Source organism: Nanorana parkeri, unplaced genomic scaffold (genome assembly GCF_000935625.1).
Source record: "Nanorana parkeri isolate BGI_ZX_2015 unplaced genomic scaffold, ASM93562v1 scaffold408, whole genome shotgun sequence".
Lineage (NCBI taxonomy): Eukaryota > Metazoa > Chordata > Amphibia > Anura > Dicroglossidae > Nanorana > Nanorana parkeri.
In genome coordinates this window covers 38,619-64,944 of record NW_017306676.1, presented here as the reverse complement: position 1 = coordinate 64,944, position 26,326 = coordinate 38,619, and the positions used below count along the sequence as shown (strand labels likewise).

Sequence of the window (26,326 nt, the reverse complement as noted above, 5' to 3'; positions counted from 1 at the left end):
CCCCACACCCCCCCCAGACACCCCCCCCCCCCAGAGCCCACCACAGACCTTGCACAGAGACTCTAAGGTGGGCTGTGGAGGGTCCCATTTATATAGTCTTACAGATACAGCTGGCCCTTTAAGGGCAATCATAATGCTGATGCGGCCCACGATGAAATTCAGTTTGACACCCTTGCACTAAGGGGTTAATTTTAGGTATTTCTGTCAGTACCATCTAGAGGTGCTAGTGACATGTGAACCGCATACTTGGGCGGAACTTTTATACATGGAACCCCATAGTATATCCCTTCTGCAATAAAAAACTTCCCCATTGCAAACGTTATTCCTTTACCTAAATTTTCGCTTTACCCAATGAACATTTACTATTTGAAAAGAAGCTTACCCCTTCCTCCTTTATCAGCTTCATAAGATGCCATTATCTCTGAAGTTCCTGTGCCTACACAGATGCCAAACATTATAAGATAAACTGAGTTCATGATATTTCCTCCTGCCCATGCACCTTCCCCAAACTTTTCCCTTGAGATTGTTAACACAACTATCCAGCCCTCCCCCCATGCCATGGTCCTAGGTGTCATCCTTGACTTGGACCTCACCTTTCTTCCCCACATCCAATCACTATCCAAATCCTGCCGTCTTCACCTTCGTAACATCTCCAAAATACACCCCTTCCTCACCATTAAAACCGAAAAATTACTCATCCACTCCCTTGTTATATTTCGTCTTGACTATTGCAACATCCTCCTCGTTGGCCTTCCACTACACAGGATATCCCCCGTTCAGTCTATAGTGAATGCAGCTGCTAGATTTACCTAACCAACCGCTCAGTGTCTGCAACTACCTTCTGCCAATCCCTACACTGGCTTCCTATAGCCCAAAGGATACAATTCAAAATATTAACAACCACTTAAAAAGCCATCAACAACTCTGCCCCCGGCTATATATCTCAAACCTTGTCTCAAAGTATCACCCTAACTGTCACCTCCGCTCTTCCAAAGACCTGTATATTGTAAAGCACTGAGCAAACTGTTGGCGCTATATAAATCCTGTATAATAATAATAATAAAGATATATATTGTGTATGGAGCTCTATTAAGCTAATAATATAACTAATTCAAGGTAGCTTCTCTCAGCTTCCCTCAGGTCCCATTAGTTTGAGCTGCGTGTGTCACACTTTTTTTTAACATGTGTTTTGCTTGCCACATTCGGTACCATTAACAGGTAATGCCATTGCAAGAACGTCACGCTTTTTCTGCGTGTGAACGCATGTTAATGCACACAATTTGTGCATGTGTTCACACGTGTAGCAAAGTGTGAACAAGGTTTTATTCTGATTCTCGTTTGCACACCCTTTCTGCATGGCAGACATAATGTGTTTTTTTTGTTGTTGTTGCTTTAATGCACACTCCAAAGACATGCCGGTAGGTTAATTGGCGCCTGTCTAAGTCAGCCCTCCTATGTGCGCATGTGAGATAGGAACCTTAGATTGTAAGCTCCTTGAGAGTAGGGACTGATGTGAATGTGCAACTATGTAAAGTGCTGCGTAAATTGTCGGCGCTATATAAAATACCTGAAATAAATAAAATAAATGATAAGTAACACTACCTGAGCATGGCAATGCTGCCTTTGAATTTTAATCATAACCATTGTTTCTTATTAAATGGACCTCGCCGTGTCATCACTTTAGCATTACAAAACAATTATTTATAACCTGAATCAATTTAATTCATTGTATTCTGAGAAGCCTTGAAAGGAATCTTTTTTTCTCATATATCTTTTTTTCTCATATAAGTCAGATTTTATTATAAGTAATAATTTATCAGTCAGGATACCTTGTTTCCCATTAGCAGAGGCTAAAAAAAATGAACCAACTTGCAAAAAACGGGTCACATCAGGATATAAGAAAGATGTTTTTACAAAGACCTTTCTGTGGCTATTTATATAACGGCTTCTTTAGAATGGAGCTAGCTAATAATGACAGGAGATTATTTCATATTAAAATGCGCTCAACAAGAATGTCAGTCCTTAACAGTACTTAATTGTACTATCCTGGAGTATCTGTGCTCTGTACTTCCAGCGGCCACTAGTTGGTACACATAAACATTTATATCAGGTAAGGAAGCCATCTGACTGTTCCCATCGCACATACAAATATAGAACATGACCATAAAAAGTCACAGAGCAGGTCCTCTGCATAGTAAGTTATTGCAGTTGCTGCAGGATTGGTATGCCAGCTGGAATTATATTCCCAGCCCAGGCTCATTTCACAATGAGTGCAGAAAGGAGGGGGGCATTTTATAACAAGCCAGCTCGCTGAGCGACATTAATGTACACTTTATGCTTATCCTAATAAAAAGGCATTCACACATTTGTGTGTTATATATGCCAGGGGAGTAGTTTAGAAGATTTGCACATTTATTTCACAAAGTGAGCTATGTTATACACAAAACAAACTCATTAAGTATCTACCAAAAATGAATAATGTCCCTTTGAGATGATGGTAATTACTGTACATATAAGGGAGTGTGAAGAGCAATTTGTATGTGAATAGAGAGGTTGTGCCATAGAAGACGCATTTTACTTCCATTAGAGCAGCCAGAACAATGTGTGGGGATGTTTGGTTGCTATGGGCTGCTGCATTCTGCACATTGTTTTATTAAAAACCCACTTGTTTGCAAAATAAAAGCTACCTGCAAACGTTTGTAGATTGGTAAAGCCAATGAAGCCAGTTTCAGGAGAATTTAAATCAAGTGGACTTCAAGAGGAACTTTACCCACAAATGTAATGTCTCTCAAAACAGTTACTTTCAAGGCATGCCAACTCTCAGGGCTTGTTCACACCATCCAATGCGTTCAGGGCAAGGTTCTGACATTGGCATGAAGGGTACCACCATGCCCCCACCCGCAACAGAACGTGGAAAACATTTATTTATGCCATCCATTGTGTTCATGGCATGGCACCGTGCCCTGAACCCATTGGATGGTGTGAACAAGCCCTCAAGGTTGCCAGTGTGCCTATTGCAGATTTCAACTAAACTTTCAACCCCAACAAATGGCCGGTGCCATAGCTGTTCACATTTGCAGTACCATGGCAACTGCAATCCAAATAGAGGAGAAGATGGCACCTTCCTTGGCTATTAGACCTCTCACACTGAGAGTATTGCTGCAGCTGATTCAGTACGACAAGAAGCTTCACCAAAAAAGTCCCATTCATTCTTATGGCCCCGGAAGATGGGTTACCATAGACAAAGGTGACACGTTATTCTGTTTTACACTTCTTTTAGAGGCATGCTAGTGCATAAGAAAGTCTTTTTAAAGGGCTATAAACACATTTACAGAGCAATTTGTAAAAAAGAAAATGGAAATAAATGTGAAGTTCTTACACATGTAGACCATTTAGATCACTAGTTTCATTATCTCAGAGAGCAAAAGATCACACCTTACAATATCTCCCAACTTTGGAACTCATGTGGCGTGCTTTGTGCCATGGTAAAAATGGATGTGGTTATACATATTGAGGGAAATGTATCAAAACTGGAGCAGGCAGAATCAGGAGCAGTTATTCATGGCAACCAATCAGCGTCTCTCTTTCATTTTTACAGCTTAACTGAAACAACTCAAAAGAGAAGCTAAATGGTTACTATGGACAACTGCTCCAAATTCTGTCTGCTGCAGTTTTGATAAATCCCCCCCATTGTCTTAGTCTACCTTAACGAAGAACTTATTTAAAAAACATTAAACTACCCAGCAATAAGCAAGCAACTGTTGAGGAAATAAACACTTGGGTCAGTACTATATATATAACATAGTATCTAGCATGCAGGCTAAGGTCTATTTAACATATTACACAGCACATAGAGTGTCAATGCAATGTACAACATTGTGTAGAGCGTGCAGCAGTAAGGAGTATGTATCATGTATATACCGGTATGTGTATATATATATATACATATACATATATATTTATATATACCCTATATTGCTGGTCGGAAGGAGTGTCAGTTTTGCCCTAGTGTCAGTTATGTGCAAAAATAAATAGCCTCTGGTTGGAGGTGGGGGAGTCCCTGGGGTGGTCCCTGGGGTGGTCCCTGGGAACAAGAATATGTCCTTAGATATGGGGGGGGGGTGACTATTGTTGGTGGTCAGTGGGAGGAAAAATGATGGTCATCAGTGGTCATTGGGAGAAAAAAGTTAACACAGTCAATAGTCAGTGAGACTAAAAAATGCCTTGTGTCAGGAGTTAGTTGGAACAAAAAAAAATGTCTGTTGTTAGTGTCTGTGGGAGGAAGATTGCCTTGATAATGGGAGGAAGGGAACAATAGTGCCCAGTGGGTGGTTGGGGTAAACAAAGGTGAAAGCTGACAACACTGACCTTGCACTGCATATCTGGGCTGCTGTTCTCTCTGTGCTCCTCAGCAGAGGGGACCTGAAGTTCTCCATCCGGTCCCCTTCTAGTGATTGACAGCAGCAGAGGGCGGGTGCAATAGCCAGCTTGCTATTGGATATTGCAAATTGAAATAACCAAAAGGTTATCAATTGTTTTCTATTTTATTTTTCTACTTTTCTATTTTGCTCGGCACCACAAAGGTACCGAGCAGAATAGCCGAGCCGAATGCCGCTCAGCCGACCCGAAGCCACCCGGAGCAAGCCGATGTACGGCTCATTTCAGCCGATATGCGGCTGAAATCAGCCATACAAGCCTGAAGTGAATAGCCGAACAGCGTTTGGCTCACTTTACTTCTGGTCGGTTGTTCACTCGGCTGCCTATGGCAGTTTTGTGAGTAGACCCCTAAATATCCAGATTTCCTGAAGTGCTGTATGAGAATCGTCCATTTTCCTCTTCTATGTCACATCCAGATTCAAACCATTCATTCTTTTTGTTTGTATTATTATGTAAGCTCTGCTTCATGTTTTGGGCCTATTCATATATTACACTTATTATATAGAATTATATGTAAGCAATATAAGAACAAATTACTATATGCAACATCTGCAAATACAAAATGTAACGTCTGGTACAACAAAGTGTAACTTAGCCCAAAAACAAAAGTTTAATATACTGCAGTTTACCAATCCTTAGATGTGATGGCTACATTAGTTTTTTTTCCAGGTTTTTTTCCTTTAACTTTAACCTGGTGATCTCTGCAAGGTCATGACATATGGTGAGCCTGGCTGATGAATGAGGTTGCTGTTTTTACCAGCCTAAGCTTCCCTCATGCAGTCGGTGATATTAAGGAGTCAAATAAATGAAGTGGTCTCAAATATTATTTATTCTCCAACATTACCGGGGCTTGCCACATTAGTGTTATACAAGATCTCTCCTTCAGGCTTCAGGACAGCTGGATGTCCCATTGGAAGGTTCAGCTCTGACTCATTCCACCCAAAATGGAGAACCATTTTAGTCATGCATCTACTAATTTCTATCTGGTTGCTTTCATCCACCTTCCACAAGACTCAAAAAATGAGATGGTCATCACTCCATCCTTTTATTTTGATGGAACTGGGGACTATTGTAATTTCAATGACTGAAACAGACCTCCACAGAAGCCCTGGTTCACAGATCAGATGGGAAAAGTCCAAAAAGTTTATTTGGGGTGATCAGTTAAAACACTGGAGCTATGTTCCAAGCAAACAGAATTGCATGCAGTTATGAGCTAATGTGACATGATATTAATGTACTTGTATGTGTGCTTAGTAAAGCATCTGAAGTGTTATCCAGCAGTCCTTCTGTTTCCTAACATCCAACCACTGTCAGGTCTCTATGGCCAGCCTACAGCTTTCTCAGTACTCAACCTTTCCCACCTGGGACTCTGGTGTCAGGGTGACAATATTATGCCAAACTAGGAAACTGAGACATGTTTATGGATACAATAATATATAAATTGATGCTGGTTTAAAGTTTTGTCCCAATGACATTCTGTTGTGTATTGCTGTTATCTTAAACTGCACAGTAATACCAGATAGAGGATGTATCTAATAAGTTCCCTCCAGTGATACACAGACACATAAATATACAGACAATGTAGATACAAATGGTGAGTGTAAATAGCAATTTAAACAATAGGCTCTGCAGTTGGCTCTTGGTCTAAACTGGGAGATACCTTGATAAATATTGTATTTTAGATGAAAAAGTCACCTTGTCTGACATTAAAAGACAACAGCAAAGTAAATCCTCTCAGTCTCCACATCGCTGTCTATGAATCTCTGCAAAGCTTCTGTGCCTCAGTTGTGACTCAATGGCTCATTCACAGCTTTACATTACTAAAACAAACAGTCTAGACAGCTGAATGACAGAATTACCCCTTCTCTCTGGCATTAGCAGATATGCTGTTATCTTCATTTGCTTTTCTCATCCCCCTGCATTTTGATAAACTAATGGTTAGCTTTCCTGTTCGGATTCAACAAAGACCATGCAGGTTTAGCCACTAAGAATAAGCAGAACTCAATGACATCACCGTATCATTATTCTTATTCTCTTCTGACTGATCATGGGGCAATGTCATGCTCAGTAGACATGAGGAGATCTTTAGGCCTTTTAAAAACATTAAACTGATTAAAATGATGTTTGTCTTTTCTATGCCCAAAAATATACCTAAACCGAACAGTACTAAATAGACCCCAACCACTTCTGACTACTCATGTGGCATTCCAGACAGATGTCAGAATCACCTGTACAGCACTACAAGCTAACAAACCCTTCTTAACATACCCAACTGCTGCATAAATATCTAACCAAAATCATATTACACGACACGCGCGCAAGTAAATACATAAAAACGCGCCATGCCTGCGTGAAACCGCGCCATGATGTACGTGTTCGCTTGGTAAATGCATTTCTACGGGTTAAAACGCGCACGCAGCCTGCGCGTGTGCGTGTTGGGCTTTGTAAATCAGCCCCATTGAGTCAAAATTAAACCAAACATGCAGCGCTAATCCCTAAAACCCAAAAAGTGTATATGAACTAAAAATATAAATATTGAGAAATATAATCAGTTATATAATCATATGATCAGTGATATAAACAAAAGTAGTAATTGTAACAAATATATAACATACACAAAGTGATATATCAGTGTATCCAGTGCTAATAAGCACATATAATAGTAAAAGTTCACGTGACCACAATATTTCTCCACTCTCTGAATAAAGCTTCCTCGGTCTTCTTTCATACTTTGTGTCCTGTAAATAGTTTAATTTTCCACCCTCCCAATTGCTCACTTTTCCTGGTGATGCATCTGAATCCTTCAGGGACATTCACTTCACACGTTCTAGAAGGCTGCAGGTCAGTTCTCCTTCAACATTGTTTCTTCAACGGGGCACCTAAATTTAACCTGTACTTTGCCCATGTGCTGCCTTTACTTACTTTCCTTTCAGTATCTCACCATTCCGTTTTTCTGTGATAGACAGAAGAAGCCTTTTGTAAATCGCTTAGGTCAGAGCTTACACAGAGCTAAGGGTTCTTTCCCTGCCCTCACTGGCTGCCTATGCATCCAGAGGTACATCAAGGGAGAATGAGAGGCCGAAGCTCACATTCAATTTTAATATGTCATGCTCTTATTGGTAACTGCTCTACTCTCCTTTATTCCGTTTTCATTAGTCAGCTTTACTGTATAATGTGTGCATACATTTCACAAATTATTTGTTGCCACTAAGCCGCCAGTGACATGCATAAAGTGCCTGGACACTGATAACTCCACCACACTTTAGCCTATCACTTGTGCTTACCTCTGAGGGCTGCTGGTGCTGGGATGCAAAAACCAAAAATCCTCTTTCTGCTTTAAAGGCATTTTCCACAAGACTTGCCTAATAAAAAGAGAAAAAAAAGACAGACAATGTCACATGAAATATATAAAAAAATGCATAAAAAATCTCGTTAGCATAATTTATCTCTTTACTCACATTAATACACCTGCAACTGCAGCCAAAAGTGAGGGTACATCTCCCCAGTGCAAACACAAACAGCAATAAAAACCTAAATGTTATTGTGATCGTGAGTAGCACTGGATGACTCAATAGGTTCTATAAAATCATAGTTTTGATATAGGAGTTTATTGGCAGCTTTATTGTTAAAGGACTTTTGCAGGTGGCCCTTAAATAGACATGCAGACATGATAGAGAATAGAAGAGCCACACCCGTCATAACATCCAGAGTAAGATTTTAAAAAAATTTAACAAGTTAATGTATTTTGGGGGTTATAAGAGTTTCCCATCTTAAGGACTAACTGAACTAGGTCAACCTTTTGGGTTTAGGTTGACCACAAACTCAACCCGAACTCAAGCCGTTTGCAGATCTAGCAACCAATTACTAATCATGCACTTCCTGGTTTCTGCACACTGGTCCTGTAGCTTACAAGTGCCAAAATTGGGGGTTTTATTATATGCCAGTCTCGTACCTATAAAAATCAGGGATCCCAACAGCTTTTTGTTAATGTGTGTGGGGATTTGAAAAGATAGGGATAGCTGACCGAGTGTTTGCAGGGAGAGATAGTTGCTGTTACACAGCACTGCTAGCCTGTGCTATAAACAGTTCTATAAAGTGCACAACATTTATTTTTTGTTCTGTGAAAAATATATACTTTATGTGGATTGTTCAGATAAAACTTGGAAGCTGTGTGTCATTTTAAAATGCAGCCTACACCAAATTCCGCAATGCCGTCTATTAACTCTGTACATTATTTATTTTGTGTGTGAAATATATACACTTAAAAATTGATTTTTGGAATGAAAACTTGCATGCTTTGTGTCATTTTTAATAGGCAGCCTAATCCAACTGCTGAAATGCTGTCTATAGAGTCTATTTAATACTTATTCCTGTTTCTGCAATATATACATACTCTAATGTGGTTTTTTTTAAATTAAAACCTGCATGCTGTTTGTCATTTTTAAAATGCAGCCTACTCCAACTGTTGCCGTGCTGTCTATGGAGTCTGTACAATATTTCTTCTTTTTTTCTGTGAAATATATACTATTGGATATGAATTTTGGGGATAGAAAGCTGCATGCTGTGTGTCCTGAAAATCTGCCTACTTCAACCCTACCTATGAATCCTGTGCAATAATGCTAGACATTGTCAATGAAAGGATAGACTCTTTTAAATAACAAAACCTGACTGGTCTCTGTAAAATGGTGGCCAGATAAAAAGGCAGGCATACTGTATATGGAGTCTATACATTCTGTATTTCTGGCTTTTGTGTAAGAAATAGCACAGTCTAAATTTTATTCTGGGATTAAACCTGCATTGTTTATTCCTCTTCAATTGTGGCCTAGTAAAAATGCTTACATAAAGTGTGGGTCTGTACAATATTTTTGGCGGTTAGTTCTACTCTAATTTTTAAGTTCATAATAAAATCTGCCTCATCTCTCCATCTCAGATTGCGGCCCAATCAAGCTGTTTACATACTCCCCAGCTGCTGTGCTATATGTCTGGCTATTGTCTCTGAAATCAGCGGGGAGAGAGATCATCTGTGAAGAACGAATCCAGAAGCGACAAGCTTTTAGAAACTTACAGAGCTCTCATTCATGATCTGAGCTTGATTAGCTTTGTTGAAGTGCAAAGGTGACATTAGAGGTCACCTTAGAGAAAACCACCCCTGTGTAATCAAGAAGGGGGGGGGGGAGGTGTTCTGTAGTCCTTGGAGATAGCTGGTAACAATACAAATGCTAGGAGTGTTATACAGGCAGAGAGAACAGGATGTTATTAACTCACAAGACTTCTAGCAGGATCAAGAGGTATTTTCTTATCGACACAATATAACAAAACATTTTTAATGTGTTTTAACAGACCAAAAGGGAAACATTTATTTTTAAGAATCTCATACACTTTAAACAGAAACAAAATATATTTTATATAATAAGAATAAGTAGCACCATAAGCACATTTAGAATTACATAGCATCTGATGACGCTTCTCACTTGTGTTTTATGTTGGCTGATGCTTTCCATACAGTTATCTCACTTGGTCCTCCCAATGGAGCGCAGTTGATGTGAGGATCTTGCTGAGTACAATAGAGCAGCGAACTGTAGTTCAGACCTCATTGTTTACATTTCTGCTGACAGCATGCTATGAACTTATTCCAGTTCACTAGGTCCTAAGCCCTCAGTGACACATCTACTGGGTAGTGGATGTAACAGAAAGAGTAGCCTTATTACAATACACAAATGACATAACCACTCAACCTCTATATTTGATGAACATTTCCAATTGTTTTATATTTCTGACGTGAGAATAATATATGAGATATTTTGAAAACGCATATCAATATACTGAGATAGTAGTGATATCAGTTTATAATTTAAGCACATTGATGCCATGAAAATCATGAACCTTGTTAGCACATGAGATATAAGAGGCCTGTAAAATGATGCCACAGGACTCATTCAGACCTTTTTTTATTATGACTGTGAAAGCAGCATTTACTACCATACTTTAATTTGTAGAGAACAGAAAGTGAAACATGAATTATGGAACGTGGAAAAGGAAAGCAGCTACTGCCAACATGGTTTTTGGCTTTGGGGGTCATCCAGGCTTCACTGCTAAGCCATTGATGTCATTGACCAAGGGCATGCATTCAATCTGGAAAGGTTAACTCCCAATAAACATATTTGTTCTAGGTCAGTAAAATGAGTATGAGGATGACAGAGTCAGAGGTAGCAACTTTATAGTAAGTAGTTGCAAAGTCCCCAAAAAATCAATTTTAGGTAGTGAGTGCTGCCTTCAATCTGCCCATCACTTTCATCAACTTCCTGGATTTCCATTGTGCTTTGCATCTCTTTCCCTGTTGCTTGCTGTGATGCAATGTCGATTTCTCATGACTACATAGCCCATCATGCATTGCTTCCAGCAATGCATGATAATGCTACATTGTTCCAACATTAAGTTGTAGTTCAGAAGGCAGGCTCTCGAGAGTGGGGGCACAAGGAAGTGCATATTTACAGGGCTAAGTGAAACTGTCTGTGCATTGCGGAAATATATGCAATTGATATTGATATCAACCTGTTATAATCTGCTGCACAGCAATGCATTTGGCTTAGAACGAGACAGCAAGCACTAGGAACCAGTTAGACTTTACTGCAGTGCACACATGCAGACAGGAACATATGGAAAGCAGAAGGAAGAAGACAGAGTAGAGGGGTGATCTCATTAGTGAACTGCTGGTAATTTACTGTCCAGTCCCCAGGCTGGGGTGTGTACTTGATCAAGCTATGCTCTTGCTCAAGTGCAGGTCGATGACCTGGCTGTGCTGTCTGACAGGGGAGTCTGAATAATAAGACTGGTTAAACAGAATTACAGAACCAGTTCCCATATATCTGTTTCAGCTGTGCATTGGGATGTTTGTTGTCTGGAGTTCATTTTAAAAACACAATTTATCAAGATGCAACATCGCATTTGTCTAGAGCCTAAATAGTTTCTTCATTTTGGGTAAAGTAAAAACTGTTTTCTTTCTGTTTTATTCTGACATCCATGTCCTATTGGGGAGAATTTTCTATTTCCCTTGAATTTCCTGTCATGTAGACACAACAGGAAATGAGAGAAAATATCTCCTAATGCTGTCTTAGACGGTTGTCACTGGAACCAGAAGTCTCCCTATTAGAATATTTCCCTTTTACTGCTTTGGCTCTGACAAATCAAAATTTTGGATTTTTCCTCAGTTAAGTCCAGATGATGATAATAGTCACTAGAGCATATAGTGAGAATGAATCTCCCAAACAGGGGCGCAGACAGCAATAAAAATCTGACAGAGGTTCTATATATCCTAAAAATAAATACAAATATACGGTACCTTCCCCAGAATAATCCCCAGGTCCCAACGGTGAAGTTGGATTATCTGGATGACATTTGAGTTTACTGGGGAAGCATCAAAGGCTCATGTAAATGAATGCAATGTCATTTGAATATTTAGCAATTGCAAGCCTGTGAAAAAGTTGTTGTCATGCTAATTTGTGCTTTCCGCAACCTGACTTAATGTTATCTTAATGCTATGCTAACAATTTACACTAACTGTTTTTTCCCCCCTGTGTGTGTCGCAATGTAGTGCTGAAAGGGGGAAAATGCTCTCCTAAAATTAACATAAAAGTCACACTAATGTGAAAATAATGACAAGCGTAATGCGCTCTAAAACATGATGATAATATGTTATCATAATTCCTCTTAATCAACAAATACCAATCCGTATATCCCCTTGTCAGAATACCATAAAAGTGAATGCTAAATAAATAGTAATAACACAATCTTATTGCAAAAAAAGACATGAATAAAAAATCGGTGCACAAAAATGTGAAGTGAGTCCAGATCCCACCGGATCACAAATAATTCTTCAAACAGATCAGTGTCCACTCCAGAAGGAGAAAAAATCCACTTTGAAAAATAGGCCCAGATTTCTGTAATATATGTGTAAAAAGTCCAGAATGGTGCTCCCAACAAACACCAAAAGAAGCAAGCACAGTGCTCTGAAACTCTTCCCACAATCACCAGATTTAGATGGCTATAGATAAAGATAAGCCATATATATCGCTCAGTAGCAGATAATCCCAGACTCCAGAAGCTTGTCTCTGATGTTCCACCGTCAGGCATGCCACGGTAGTAAGTTGGTAAATCTACCCAAATATACCACCACTCTCACTTCGATCGGGTCCCGCAACAGCTCAAAACAATAGTCATCATATCTCCGATAGTGCAGTACGTTTTAAGTTTAAAACCAAGTTTATTCTAGAAACAGTTAAAATTGCACTTACACAACATAAGTTGCAAATAGCATTAAAAAATCCAACAGGTCCTTCACTCCTCGTGTACAATGGCCAACTGTCGGTATGCTCCGCTCACTCAACGCGTTTTGTCACCTTTCTGAAAGGGGGTACCCAGATGCAGACCACCACAGCAACCAGGCCAGGTTTGTGGGGAAGTGGCCCTTGTCCGCACAGGGACAAAGTGCTTTTCCAGGGGGTCCCCCCCCCCCAGAAGAGCTCCCTCCCAGTGTCGAGGGCATGTGGCCTAGTATGGTGCAGGGAGTGGGGCACTCTTTTCGCCCCCCCCCTTTCCTGCTCTGCCAGGCCACTGCTCAGATTAAGAGTCTGGTATGGAATTTTAGGGGGGACCCTATGTTTTGTTTTGTCATTTTTTGGGTGTTGGGGGTCCCCCTTAAAATTCCTTTTAGACCTAAAGGTTCTGGCATGAATTGGGGAGGGGACCCCACGCTGTTTTTTGTTTTGTTTTATTTTTTGTTTATATTGAAATTTTTCTCTGCTTCACTACCCTTGAGGTAGTGAAGCAGAATGACCGACCTGAATGCTGAGCCAAACATTTGGCAACTCACTCTCTGCTGTTCGAACTCTTGGAGAATAGGAATGAACTGCCGAATGTTCGCCTCAGTCGATCCATCTCCCTGGAGTTCAGCTTTGCGAGGTCTGGACAGCATAGTGGCTTAGTGGATAGCACTTCTCCCTTGCAGTACTGGGATCCCCAGTTCAAATCCTGATCAGGACATTCTCTGCAAGCAGTTTGCACGTTCTCCCTGTGGTTGCATGGGTTTTCTCCAACACTCCAAAGATGTGCTGGATGGTTAACTGGGCCCTGTACGTGTGTGTGTTATAGGGACCTTAGATTATAAGCACCTTGAGGGCAGGGACAGGGTGTGTAAAATTGTCAGTGCTAAATAAAAATTCCAGTAATAATAGTAACAGTCCCTCAATTTAGGGGGTGTAAAACAGAAAGTATGACAATCACAGAGCTGACAAAGCGAATCTGACATAAAAGATAAGATAAAATGCCTGTCTGTTTCCTCCACTTACCCACATGAATGACTGCAGATAAAAGCCAGCATATCCATCAAGTTATCAGTTTTACACAAAAGAAATGCCCGATCTGAGATGTAAATGTTATTCAGCTGAAATGTCTACAAGTGGTGCAGTGTAACTATGACAAACATACTGTACAGGAGTAAAGCTTATTAGAATGTGGTTTGCCTAGTCTGGACACCTGAAAGCTGCTAATAGCAGACCAAACTATAAATATGCACCCTTGGATGGGCAAAGCATACATATTTATGGCCATTAAAGGAGAAGTATGGGGTTAAGGCTTTTCCCCATAGTTCTCCTTAGGGTAACGGGATGACACAAACTAGCGTCCTCCCGTCACCCTAGGCTCAGTATACCGCGAGCTACAGCTTGCGATATACTGAGACGCCACAGTATACCGGGAGCTACTGCTCGCGGTATACTGAGACGCCACAGCTGAAGCGGATCCTGACAATTATGTCTGGAACTGCCCAACTGTGTGAGTGACAGCTGGCTCTGCCTATCTAGAGGAAGAGCCAGCTGTACCCGCCCCCTCCCCGTCCGATCCGCCAGTCAGCTCTGGCGGATCGGAGGGGGGAATCCAGCCCCTCCCTGTCACGGCAGAGAGCTGTGACATGATCGAGAGGTGAGCGGACGCCGGTTATGTGTTCGCTCACCTCCTGATCTACTGAGCCGACCTGTGACAGTCTCATTGTCACAGGTCGGCTAGAACTAGGAGGTGAGTGAAAAGCACTCACCTCATAGTTCTCCTTTTAAGGAGGGAGGACAGTCAGACACTTCTGACACTAGCAAAATTCTTGCGGAATCAAAATGATCCATGATAGATTGCTAGCTACATTAGAATGGGTGTCAACCTTAGTGATCTGCTGCTACACATAGATAAGATGGTTGTCTGGACAGATCGTGAGACAATAATCCTATATTTGTTGGTACCTTTGGTACCTTGTACTGTGTAAATTATGGACATACACATACCAAATTCCCCATCTACCTGTACATACCATGTAAACAAATGAGGCCTGGTGCAGACCTGAGCGATCCGGGATCGCGCGGTCCTGCACAATTAAAGACAGCCATTGCCGCGCGGCCCCATTGATTTCAATGGAGTGACATCCGCTTGGCAATCGCAGAAAAAAGGTACATGTACCTTTATTGTGTGATACACGACATGCGGCTTAGCCGCGATCGTGTTCGGTAGCACGGGAGGAATCGCGGTGGGAAACAGTGCGATCCGCCCGGCGCAACTGGGGTGCCATTAGTAATTAATTGCACCCACAGCAATCCGTGCGGTTTTGCGCACGATTGCCACGCGGTCACAGATCACCTAGGTGTGCACCGGCCCTAAGAGCTAAAACACATTATTTAAAAAGTTACATACCAGCTTTTATAATATAAATGGGGAAAGACATTTTCCCAACGATAACTTAAACATAATTTAACACTTACTCTTAATCTAACCCTAAAGTGCAACTGATGCCAAAACTTTTTTCTATAGTGGAATGGAAAGAGATTAGGACACCTGTCAGGACTTATTGGTGTCTGTGTCTCTGTTAGGGAGATTCGCCCTCTCTATTTGTCGTGATGACCATTATCATTGAAAGTGAAAGAAAATCCCAAATTTTGGGTTGTCAGAACAGGAGTAGATAGGAAATCTTCCAATGGGGACACTAGTTCTGGTGATTCTGTTGACCACCAGGGACTTCCCTTTCTTTGGAAGTATTTCCTCTTACTTCCTGTTATGACTATCGGACAGGAAGTGAAGGAAAATCTCCCTAATGGGACAGATGGCAAAAAAGAGCTGACGGGTTTAAATTCTTACTTACACTGGGTATACACTGAGTGAATTTTGGATGCTTCTTGATCAACCAGCTGAAATTTGCTTAGTGGGTGACACTGTCTGCCACCTTCCATCCAATATCCTTTCATTGAAAGGGTATTTCTTACATTTGTTGCTGTTTCTTTGGAGCAGGGTTATACATAAGACACTTCAGGCAGCTTCTAGTGGTTAGAATAGATGTCTGTGAACTGACAAGGGACAGACTGAGGAATGTTTTTTAAAAGTTTATTAACATACCATGGGGGGAATTTATCATACCAATTGCGAGTGTTTGAACTTGCACGGAATATATTTGCACCAGATTTATGTTGCTGGTGTAATGTTGTTCATAAATGAGGTTAAATAGATTCCAGGAAAGAAGATTTGTAACTCCAGGCAAAAAGCTTAACTGTCACATCTTGAAGAAGTGGTCATGGGGACTTCTTAAGTTGTGATTATTTTGTTAGGTGATGCCCCAGTTTCAGACAGCCGCAGGACAAGTGCAAAACAAAACAGGTGCAAAACAGGTGCAAAACAGGTGCAATTGGAAAAGTAGTGCAAGCTCAGGTCAAAACAGGGGCACATGTTAAAAGACAGATTTGCACATAAAAAATCATCTAAGAGGCTAAAACTATCACAATTGCTTTGATAAATTGTGTCTTCAAGTATTTAACCCTTTGAACAGTTTACTCATCTAGTTTACCAGTGATCATGATATCTGCCAGCACAGTACAGACAGAATAATTATTTGTAATAAAACTCCCCCCAAACTCCCCCAGGCAGTGAGAACTGAACAAGATTTTTCAGTCCTGGAGTTTGCAGAACTAACAAAAAAAATGTAAGCTGTAATTTTATTTTGTTATGCTGTGAATGGGAATATGTAACAAATCTAAAGTAGGTATTAACCCAATTTGGCTGCAAAAGTGGAAATTCACTTTAAGCTTTAGTGTATCTGTGGAAGGAGCCATATGGTTGTCCTCCAGGCTGCACTTCAACATGTCTGCCTTTGTTTATCCCCATTACATATGCGTCAATATGATTAGCAGTTTGCAAAAGAAAGATAAGATTGTTTTTTTTTTCTTTCACGTCATCTCACAGGAAGTGACAAGGACACAGCGTTTCTGGCAAGGTCAACAGGTATTTTGTGTACATGCAATTATTCTTAGCCTAAAAAAAGAAAACTGATGCAGCCATAGAACAGCCATGTATTTTAAATTGCACAGACCTCCACTTCCATATCACAGAAGACAAAGGTGCCATCCATTCTCACTGCAATATTACTGAAGATCAAATGGCACTAGAATTCTGCTGGAAATAACAGCTTTTGAGAGCAGACAGGGGCAGGTAAGCAAAACATACAGTTGCTATGTAAGGCAGGAGTGCTGGCGGAACACTGACAGGGTTATTCACAAAAGGGTGAAGAGTTTGGAGAAGGCAGGAGAAGTGAACAATCTAGGACAACATAGCTGATTTGGAAAACATTTCTAATTCAGTTCACTTTACAGTTCAGCTATGTTGTACTAGATTGTTCACTTCTCCTGCCTTCTCCAAACTCTTCACCCTTTAGTAAATAACCCTGTGAGTCTGCTGTCATGATGTTCTAATGTGGCATCGTGCTAGCCAAGAGGGTAGCAGGATGACCCACTTCCTGGGACAAAGTGTATCCATGGCAATAGGTACCTAAGTTAATGATCAGGTGACAGAAGTTGCATGTAAACGCCTGCACACCGCATGTAAAGATACGTGATATGTTTACATTCCGCTAGGAATCAATCACTCTCCCTGGACGCATGTAATCATATCACATATCATTACATGCGGTGTGCATGCGTTTACATGGAGCTGCTGTCACCTGATCATTAACTTGACTAGGTGACAGCTGTCACTTGAAAATGCCAGATTAGGGATTTCTGCTGCAGTCTGAGCAGTCTCCAATAAAGTTTCTTGTGGATGTTTTCAAGGCTAGTTATTACTTAAATTATTATTAAAACCAGTAGCAACTGAATGCAGAGGCAACTATTTATGATAATAAAGAGTAGATGCATAGTCCTATACAACCGGCCCTTTGAGGGTAACCATACTGCTGATGCGGCCCCTGATGAATTTGAGTTTGCCACCCCTGGTTTAAGGGATAGAATACAGCTTTGTCAAGCCTGGCATTAAAATACTGGGTCCTTCCTTATATGGATGTGCATTGGAAATAAGTAATGCTTTTGGTGTACAATGACACAGACCAGACTGATCTGTGCTGGTGTACATTGGAGTGCTATTTATACATTTTAAGATATTTTGGTAGATATTGGTACATATTCATATGTATGGATTTTTTGGAAATAATCCAGAAAGAAGATGAGATAATACCCCTGTTTACTGAATGAATTTAAGATGTTTTAGCTGCTGTGCGAGAAGTAGAGGCAATTACTCATTCTTCAATGATAGATCTTAATAGCTGGTTAAAAGAACAGTCTGTTTTTGGTCTCCATGGAACAATGTTTAAAACTCATTTATAGGAAAAGCTAAGCAGTTCTACCGATTTATCATTTCACCAATTGCAAAGGATAGCTACATCTTTGTAACCTCAATTACAAATGTTTCGCTAGTATCATCAACTATTCCAGGACAAGACTCTGGAAAGGCAAAATCATCTTTGAAGGACTGAAGGAGATCAAGGATTGCTTACAGAGGCTTCAACCAGAGATGACTCAATTAAAGAAATCTATTGGGAAACCCATTCAAAGAAAATAATCCAGAACAAACTTTACAGAATAGATAGGATAGGAATAAAGGGGTTGTCAATAACAAAGGGACTTCTGCGAATGCTATACTTATTATAGTGGCTATGAATATGTGAAAAAACTTGCAAAATCTTTTGTGAGAATTCTTTGGAAACTTCTGCAGTAAAATGTGTACTCCAAATTGTTAAGACAATTGGAATTGCTGAAAAAACAGGTGGAAAAAGCTACAGGGAAATTAAGAAAATAGAAATTGTAGAAAGAAATCCCAGCAAGTACATCCTCCCTTCTTACTGACACCTACTGCTGTGAATCTGATCTAAGCTATACAGTTCAAGTAGTCTGGAGAATTGCTAACAATTCTAGAACTGATCGAAGGTAAAAGGTATCTGTGGCTGCTCCTATTTTGTGTTGTTTTGGCAAAGACTGGCGAACAGTCAAACTCATACTGAGCACCTACTTGTTTTGAAGTTGAAGTTGTTGATGTGGGTGGGGAGGTCTTCCCAGTTTGAGGCCTGGACTTCTGTTGCTGGAGTAGAAGAGCACTCAGAACATCCTTGATTAGTGTGTCCAATGAAGCTCTAGAGACCCTCAAAAGGCATGTGCAGAAGACAATTTTTACATGCCTGTTCTGCAACCAACATTTGAACCAGTTTTTGCAGTAGTGTAGAGCAGCTGGCATGAGCTCTAAGTGCTTTATAAATAGGGGATCAGCATTAATGAAAACTGGATCTTTTTAATGAGTTTAATTCATTACCCTTATGCTTGGTAGATTAACATCATCGCCGTGGCAGGCTGTAATGGCTGTGATGATTCTTAAAAGGATCTTCCAAACATTTTTCTATGGGATCATTAAACACTGGTGCATCCTCTACAGGAATTGCCAATGCTTTATTAAGATGAGACACTGCCAGATCAACAGTGGGAACACCCCACGTCTTAACAAAGGCCTCCTCAAATAGATTTTCAACTGCAAAACATTTGGGAGATGTGAATAGTTTATCAGGCGTTTCCCAGAATAGTACAGGATTCCTTGGAGTAGAGTTTGCATTGGAAATGTTTTTGAAGTCTTAGGGACACTAAGGAAATTAAGAACAGTGTTAGTAGAAGCTAATGTCTGTTCAATTTTTGGTTGGCATGCACTGCATCAATAGGAACCAAAATGTTCTCTCTAAAGCCTGGGAGCAGATGCCTGTGACTCCTCAGAGACAATATCGCCCGGCAAGGATTTTTGAGACTCTTCATTACATAGAGCCTCTGCAGCAGAAGGTGCAGAGACCACTAAAGCCACTGTGGTTAGAGTCAGCAATCAAATTTGCAATTTCAACTATAAAATCTTGCATAACTGAAGTGAAATCCTTCCATGATAGGGTTGAGGAGATGGCTACCCCCTTCAGAGCTAAGGAAGACTCTAAATAATGTAGGAACTCAAGCAGGGGACAATGTTCCAGGCTATCAGTCCCAGGCCCTTGGATCGTGAGCTAGAGGGACCTGATGCAGCAGAACTGCCCCCCTTCACCCAGAATGCCAGATAAAAGCTTACGTACTCATAAACTAGTTAATTATAGGAGAGGTTCAAATGGACAGAGCTGACCAGGTCACTGTAGGTGGCAGCAAAGACTAACCGAGGTGAAACCATGTGTCTCTTGCAATTAGAAGCAGCAGCAGAAAAATGCTACCCCACACTGAATGGCAGGAACAGAGTGTGGAGTGTGTGCCCGTGGCACTCCAACTAATGACACAGCACTGAATACTTTAGCATTTAAACCCTTTTCATAGGTAAAAAAGGGAAGAGTAATGGCACCCAACAGTTCTAATAAAAGAAGTAGCTCCCGATGCTCAGCCTACACGACCTACTCAAAAGTGAGTACTTCAGAGAAAGGTTCACCCCGGAGGCTCTGGACGTGGAAAGCGTTCTGCGACTAATATAAGGGGCTGGAAAGCGTCAAACGCAGAGTCCAGTGCTAGAAGCTCACATTCCAGGCAGGCTTTGCAGTTGTCCAGTCCAGTGAGGTCCAGGTACAGCCTCCAAAGTTATTGCTGAGAAACTAGCTGAAAGCAGCATGTAGCAAAATCCTCACTAAAGAAACAATAATGTTAAGAAAAAGAAAACATGGCTAGTAAAAATGTTTAAACTTTTCTCAGTAGATAAAAGATAAAATCCATCCTCTTAGTACATTAACAATAAACTAAGGCATACTGAGAGTGGGAAGGGTTATACCAGGCTGGTTGCTGTTTTTTTGTTCTGCCAGTGCCAAAATCCTCGTGTAGGTGGTGGTATAACCAGGACCGCATTTCCCACAAGGCCAACCAAGGCCCTGCCTTGGGTCAGCAGGGAGTAGAGGGACAGCAGGGGTGTGGAATTCCTATCTCCTGATTCCTGGGACATGCAGTTCCGGGCCCCCGGGCAGGTAGTTGTTTTCTACATTTAGCCCTGCTTTGAGCAAGCAGAGTGCATTGAGAAACCTGGCCTTGGGGCAGCAGAGAGAGTAAATCTGGCCTGGGTATAACCTGAATGTCTAAGAATTATTACATTCTTGTGTCCCTTAATGAACGGGAGAAGGTAATTTACTTTTTCAATTTACTATTTAAATGTTTTTTATTTTATTTTGGTATGGACGTTTTACCAAGTTTTACCAATACAGCACACACATATTTGTACTACGTTACACAGCTACAGTATTTGGGTAGAAGCAGATGGAGAGGATTTTGAGACTGTGACTTTGTAATAGCAGATGGTAATTTCATCTGTAGTGTATTGAAGTATGAGCGACATAAAATAAGGGAGAGCTGTGTTTAGAATGTCTCTGCTCCTTGAACATTATTACTTACTTGTAAAATAATAAAAGATGAATCTAACACAGTACCTCGCTGTGTTTAGGTAGATGCTTTGTATCATGTCCAATGTTTAAATATTGAGTCTGGTATTATACAAATGAAAAAACCTTTTGAGGATAGAAATGTGGTAGCCGACATTACTGACTTTTTTTTTTAAAGCTGCAGGCTACAAATTTCTCAAACTGATCCGAGATTCACTACCCAGAGAGTTAGTTCATGAGATTGTCAGACTTCCCAGGCTAAGTGCTTGTTTCAGGTTGTTGGTCACTAAAATGCACAGAGTCTGATTTATTAAAAAGTCCAACAAGGTGACTTGCAGTGAAGGGCATGAACTGAACCAATGCAGGTTCTTAAAAAATTACCACTGGGTAGTGCCCACAAACCTGGATATTTGCATTGTGGCTCTGAAAGTAACTTGTTTATTTTACAACAAAATTTAGAAAATTGTAATAGGATGACAGTAATTACACTTTTTTCTAAGTAACTAGCAAAAGTGTGGCCCTCCTAGAATGGGCAAGGCTGGAATGGAGAGAGTATGGGGGAGAGATATGCAGGCACAGTGGTGGTGGTGGCGGTGGGGAAGGAGGCCGCATACAGATGCGTTGCTGAGTTGGTGACCTCGGGGGCATGCAGAAAATGTGCAAAGAGCTGTGCAGCACTATTAAATCATTAAAAACCATGGCACAATTAATGGTATTCAACTCTAAAATCACTGATTTCCTGCTTATGTGAGGTGAGAGTATGTATGTTCTTAAACACTTAGTAGACATATTTTTTCATGTTACTGCATGCAGCCTCTTACCCTCTGCATTGCTATAACATTATAATGTTGCAGTCTGATCACTGGAGAGAGAATAGAGACTTAGGAAAGGCTTCCTCTTGCCTACATTATCTCAGGCTACGCAGTCACTTGACTGGAGCTCAAGGGTTAGGCAGTAATCTGAGTGGAGTTTAAGGACTGGGCAGTCACTTGACTGGAGCTCAAGGACTGGGCAGCCGCTTAAATGGAGCCCAAAGACTGGGCAGTTACTTGACTGGAGCTCAAGGACTGGGTAGTCACTTGACTTGAGTTTAAGGACTGGGTAGTAACTTAACTGGAGCCCAAGGATAGGGCAAAGCACTTGACTGGAGCTCAAGGACTGGGCAGTCACATGACAGAAGCTCAAGGATTGGGCAGTCACTTGACTGGAGTTCAAGGACTGGGCAGTCATGTGACAGGAGCCCAATCACCGGGCAGTCACTTGACAGGAGCTCAAGGACTGGGCAGTCACTTGACTGGAGCTCAAGGACTGCTTTTTAATAATATAAGGTAGAGCTTTCTAGGAAAATACTTCTATTGCTGTACACTATGACATATCAGAAATGTATTTATGTAGACTTGTTAGATAAGCATCACATAGTGCAATGTGGCAGGTGGTTTTCATACGCATGTATTCATTGTCTTATAGAGATAATATTGAAATATTATTTTGAGAGATTGAAAATGTGTCTCAGTCACAGGTCATGGGTCCTCCAACAGGAACTTTCAATAAAAAGAATATCTTGCTGCACTCCTTACCGCAATAAACCCAAAGACTGGGTGGGTGCTTGTAGTGACCACGGTAGGCACCGTGTATAACACAGAACAAGGAAATAATGTCACCAGCACACCATTGTTGTAAATCAATGATCCATTTTAATGGCACATTGCCATCCAATACAAGCGCTTTCGGGGCCGCACAGGGTCCCCTTCATCAGGCTCAGAATGACACATCAGTAACAGATACATCAACCTTATATAGACATCAGACAGTGTGAATAAAAATAAACCACTCCCATAGAAAAGAATGACATCACTGAGTCCCTTCCCGCCATAACTGATTCAAAATTAGAATTACCTCGACTATTCCAGGTGTACCGAGGCGCGCGGAAAGACCGGGCCGTTGTTCGGCCGGAGCGGGTGGTTGCCAAGGAGATGGGACGCTTTTCACAGCCATGAGCGCCGCCCATCTCTAGTGCGCATGTCAATCGTATGGGGCGCAAGGAGGCTTGCGCTCCATCGTCGCTACGCAACGGCCTGCGCGTCTCGTATCTAGGCACAAGGAGGAGAGCTGAGCTGCGGACTGGCATCGCCTTCTCAGTCAGAGGCAGAACGTGTAACATTGCTGGCTTGTGCTTTGGCGACGGGGTAGTGTCAGCACAGTATTCAACTGTTAACAAGGGAAACCTCATACTGTCATGAAGTACCAGGTGCTGCCAGTGGGTAAAATTAAATTAAAGGTTGTCAGGCGCAGACGAGATTAAGCCAAATGGCAGAACGGATTCAGTGGCAAAACACAAATAAAAATAAAAATAAAACAAAAACCATGTATGAACCCTATGACAATAACGGTTATCAATGCACCTAGCTCATTCTGCACGTGAACAAAAATTCTAAACTCATTGAGCATCCATCATTGTCAAATTAAATGCAAAACGAAGGTGGAGCATACACATTAAACCGCAGGAGCTTATCAGCATATATTCACTCCCATCATTGCCATAATAGACCCCAAAATTAATTGCCGGAGTATCCCCAAGGGGAGGGGAAGATACTCATTAACCAGTTGATTTTGATCCGTGTGTGACAACAGTATATCTAGGTATACATTAGTCATAGCACTGTTCGCCTAGAACAATTAAAGGTCAGTAACACAGTTGGAGACCCTATAGTGCTGGACACCTATATCGAAGGTTATCAATTGGTCCCGGTCAAAAAATCTTTTGATTGGGTCGGGTTTGTGAGGGGTATGGGGGGTGGGACTTATTTGAAAAGACTGTTGGTGGAGTTGCTCAGAGCTGCCAAACTTAGTGTGGCCCACTGAGAAATTCAAGATATCAGGGAACACAGGGATTCCTCGTTTGGGTGAATCCCTTTTCTATTTGCTCATGGAATATAGGGGTTTATCTTTCATCCAGAAAGCATGATAGTGACAGATTTGAGTTGAGGCCCCTGCGTTGTACACAATCCAGTGTAAAGATCCAGAAGGCCTCCCTGCGAAGGAGCTGTATAGCCCTGTCGCCTCCCCTGGGATGCGCACGTATCTGTTCGATAATGATTCCCCTAAGTTCGTGGGTTTGGTGTCTATTCTTAGCAAAATGTATTGCAACCGGTTTATTGAGATCGAATGTCTCGTTCTTTTGCATTTTGTCCAGCGTGACCCTGATGTCGCTTCTATGTTTTTGAAAGCGACGTTTAAAGGGTCCAATTGTCTTGCCGATATATACAAGTGAACAGGGACATTTTAGCAAATAAACACAGAAGTCTGTGTCACAGGTGTAAAAGCCCCCAATGTTATACCTTCTCCCAGTATGTGGGTGTGAGAAGTGATCACTACAGATCATTGAATTGCAGATGTTGCAATGAAAACACCTGTAACACCCTACCTTGTTTGACAGGGTGATCTGCTTCTTCCCATACTTAGAACTTGGGTCAGCTTGGATAAGTAATTTCTTGAGTGAATGACCCTGTCTATGTACATGGAGGGGCCTATTCTTAACACATTGTGCGAGGCTTCTGTCTGCATGCTAAGATTAGATGCAGTGGCTTTGTGTATCGCTTTGTTTGTTGTATCGAAAGTATGAATAAATGGGAGTCTTTCCTCACTAGTCGGTACACTCTGAGTTCCGGCGAATTTAATATGTGCTTTACTCAGCGCTGTATCAATAACAGATTGTGGGTACCCTCTTTGGGCAAACCGTTCCGCCATCTGTTTTAATTGAAATGTCCGAACATCCTCATCAGAGCAGATTCTCATCACTCTGAGGAACTGGGATATCGGCAAATTATTCTTAAGATGGTGGGGATGGGCACTATCATAGCGTAGAAGTGTGTTCCTGTCTGTGGGCTTGGTATAAACAGATGTGCTGATCATTCCATTATCAATTCTAATTAAAACATCTAGAAAATAAATTTCTGTAGCAGAAATTACAGGGTTAAAGACAATTCCAGGGATCTCCTTGGCAACAGCCCGCTCCGGCCGAACAACGGCCCGGTCTTTCCACGCGCCTCGGTACACCTGGAATAGTCGAGGTAATTCTAGTTTTGAATCAGTTATGGCGGGAACAGACTCAGTGATGTCATTCTTTTCTATGGGAGTGGTTTATCTTTATTCACACTGTCTGATGTCTATATAAGGTTGATGTATCTGTTACTGATGTGTAATTCTGAGCCTGATGAAGGGGACCCTGTGCGGCCCCCGAAAGCGCTTGTATTGGATGGCAATGTGCCATTAAAATGGATCATTGATTTACAACAATGGTGTGCTGGTGACATTATTTCCTTGCTCCAACAGGATAATGACCCAAAATACACAGATAAAGTCACTCAAGAATGGCTAAAAACAAAACATTGGACTATTCTGAAGTTACCTCCTATGAGACCAGTTCTAAATCCTATCAAACTACTATGAAAAGAGCTGGAACATGCAGTCTGGAGAAGGCACCCATCAAACGTTAGACAGCTGGAGCAGTTTGCGCTAAAATAGTGGGTCAAACTACCTGTTGGCAGGTACAGAAATCTTACTGAGAGCTACCGAAATTGCTTTTTTGCAGTGAATATTTGGTTAAGGGTCCCATAGTTTCTGTCCATTCCACTTGTTGTTTTATTATTTAAAATAAACAATAAAATAAATAATAAAATAAAAGCAAAGCCTGTTTTTTTGTTAAATACGGAATAAACATGATGGATGCCAATTAATTTGGCCAGTTTAAAGTTATTTCAGAGAAAATTGTGGCTTCTTATTTTTTTAGTGGAAGGGTAAAAACAACTCCCCTAGCTTTTTTGCAAAATATATATCTAATAAAAGGGCTTACATGTGTCTCCACATCTCCAACAATGATCTTGCTGTTCGTAAGATACTGCTCCAAGGCCCCAGCCAGCAGGGCATCAAAAGCTTCTACATATGGAACAACACCTGCGGAGCACAGAAAAACTGATTACAAGCCATGGAAAATAAAATATATTTTCTACTAAGACATCATTGGCCTATATGTGATGTATTGACTGTATATTTCATTATCAGAAGATGGTGCTTTTTTTTTTTATCATAGCTACTCTTCTATAACACTTTGTGGTCTCCAACATGACCCCTTCCAGTAGAACATAACATTCTAATACTAATTATTTCTCTTCT

General features: G+C 41.1%; 1 protein-coding gene across 1 annotated transcript in view; it reads right to left on the bottom strand.

The window, feature by feature from the left end:
• Window positions 1-26,326, bottom strand: part of CAP2 (CAP, adenylate cyclase-associated protein, 2 (yeast)) — a 102,934-nt gene that overhangs the window by 46,526 nt on the left and 30,082 nt on the right. Inside the window, 2 exon segments of the mRNA XM_018559639.1 lie at window positions 7,722-7,799; window positions 26,007-26,107. Coding sequence (XP_018415141.1) covers window positions 7,722-7,799; window positions 26,007-26,107 — 179 coding nt within the window.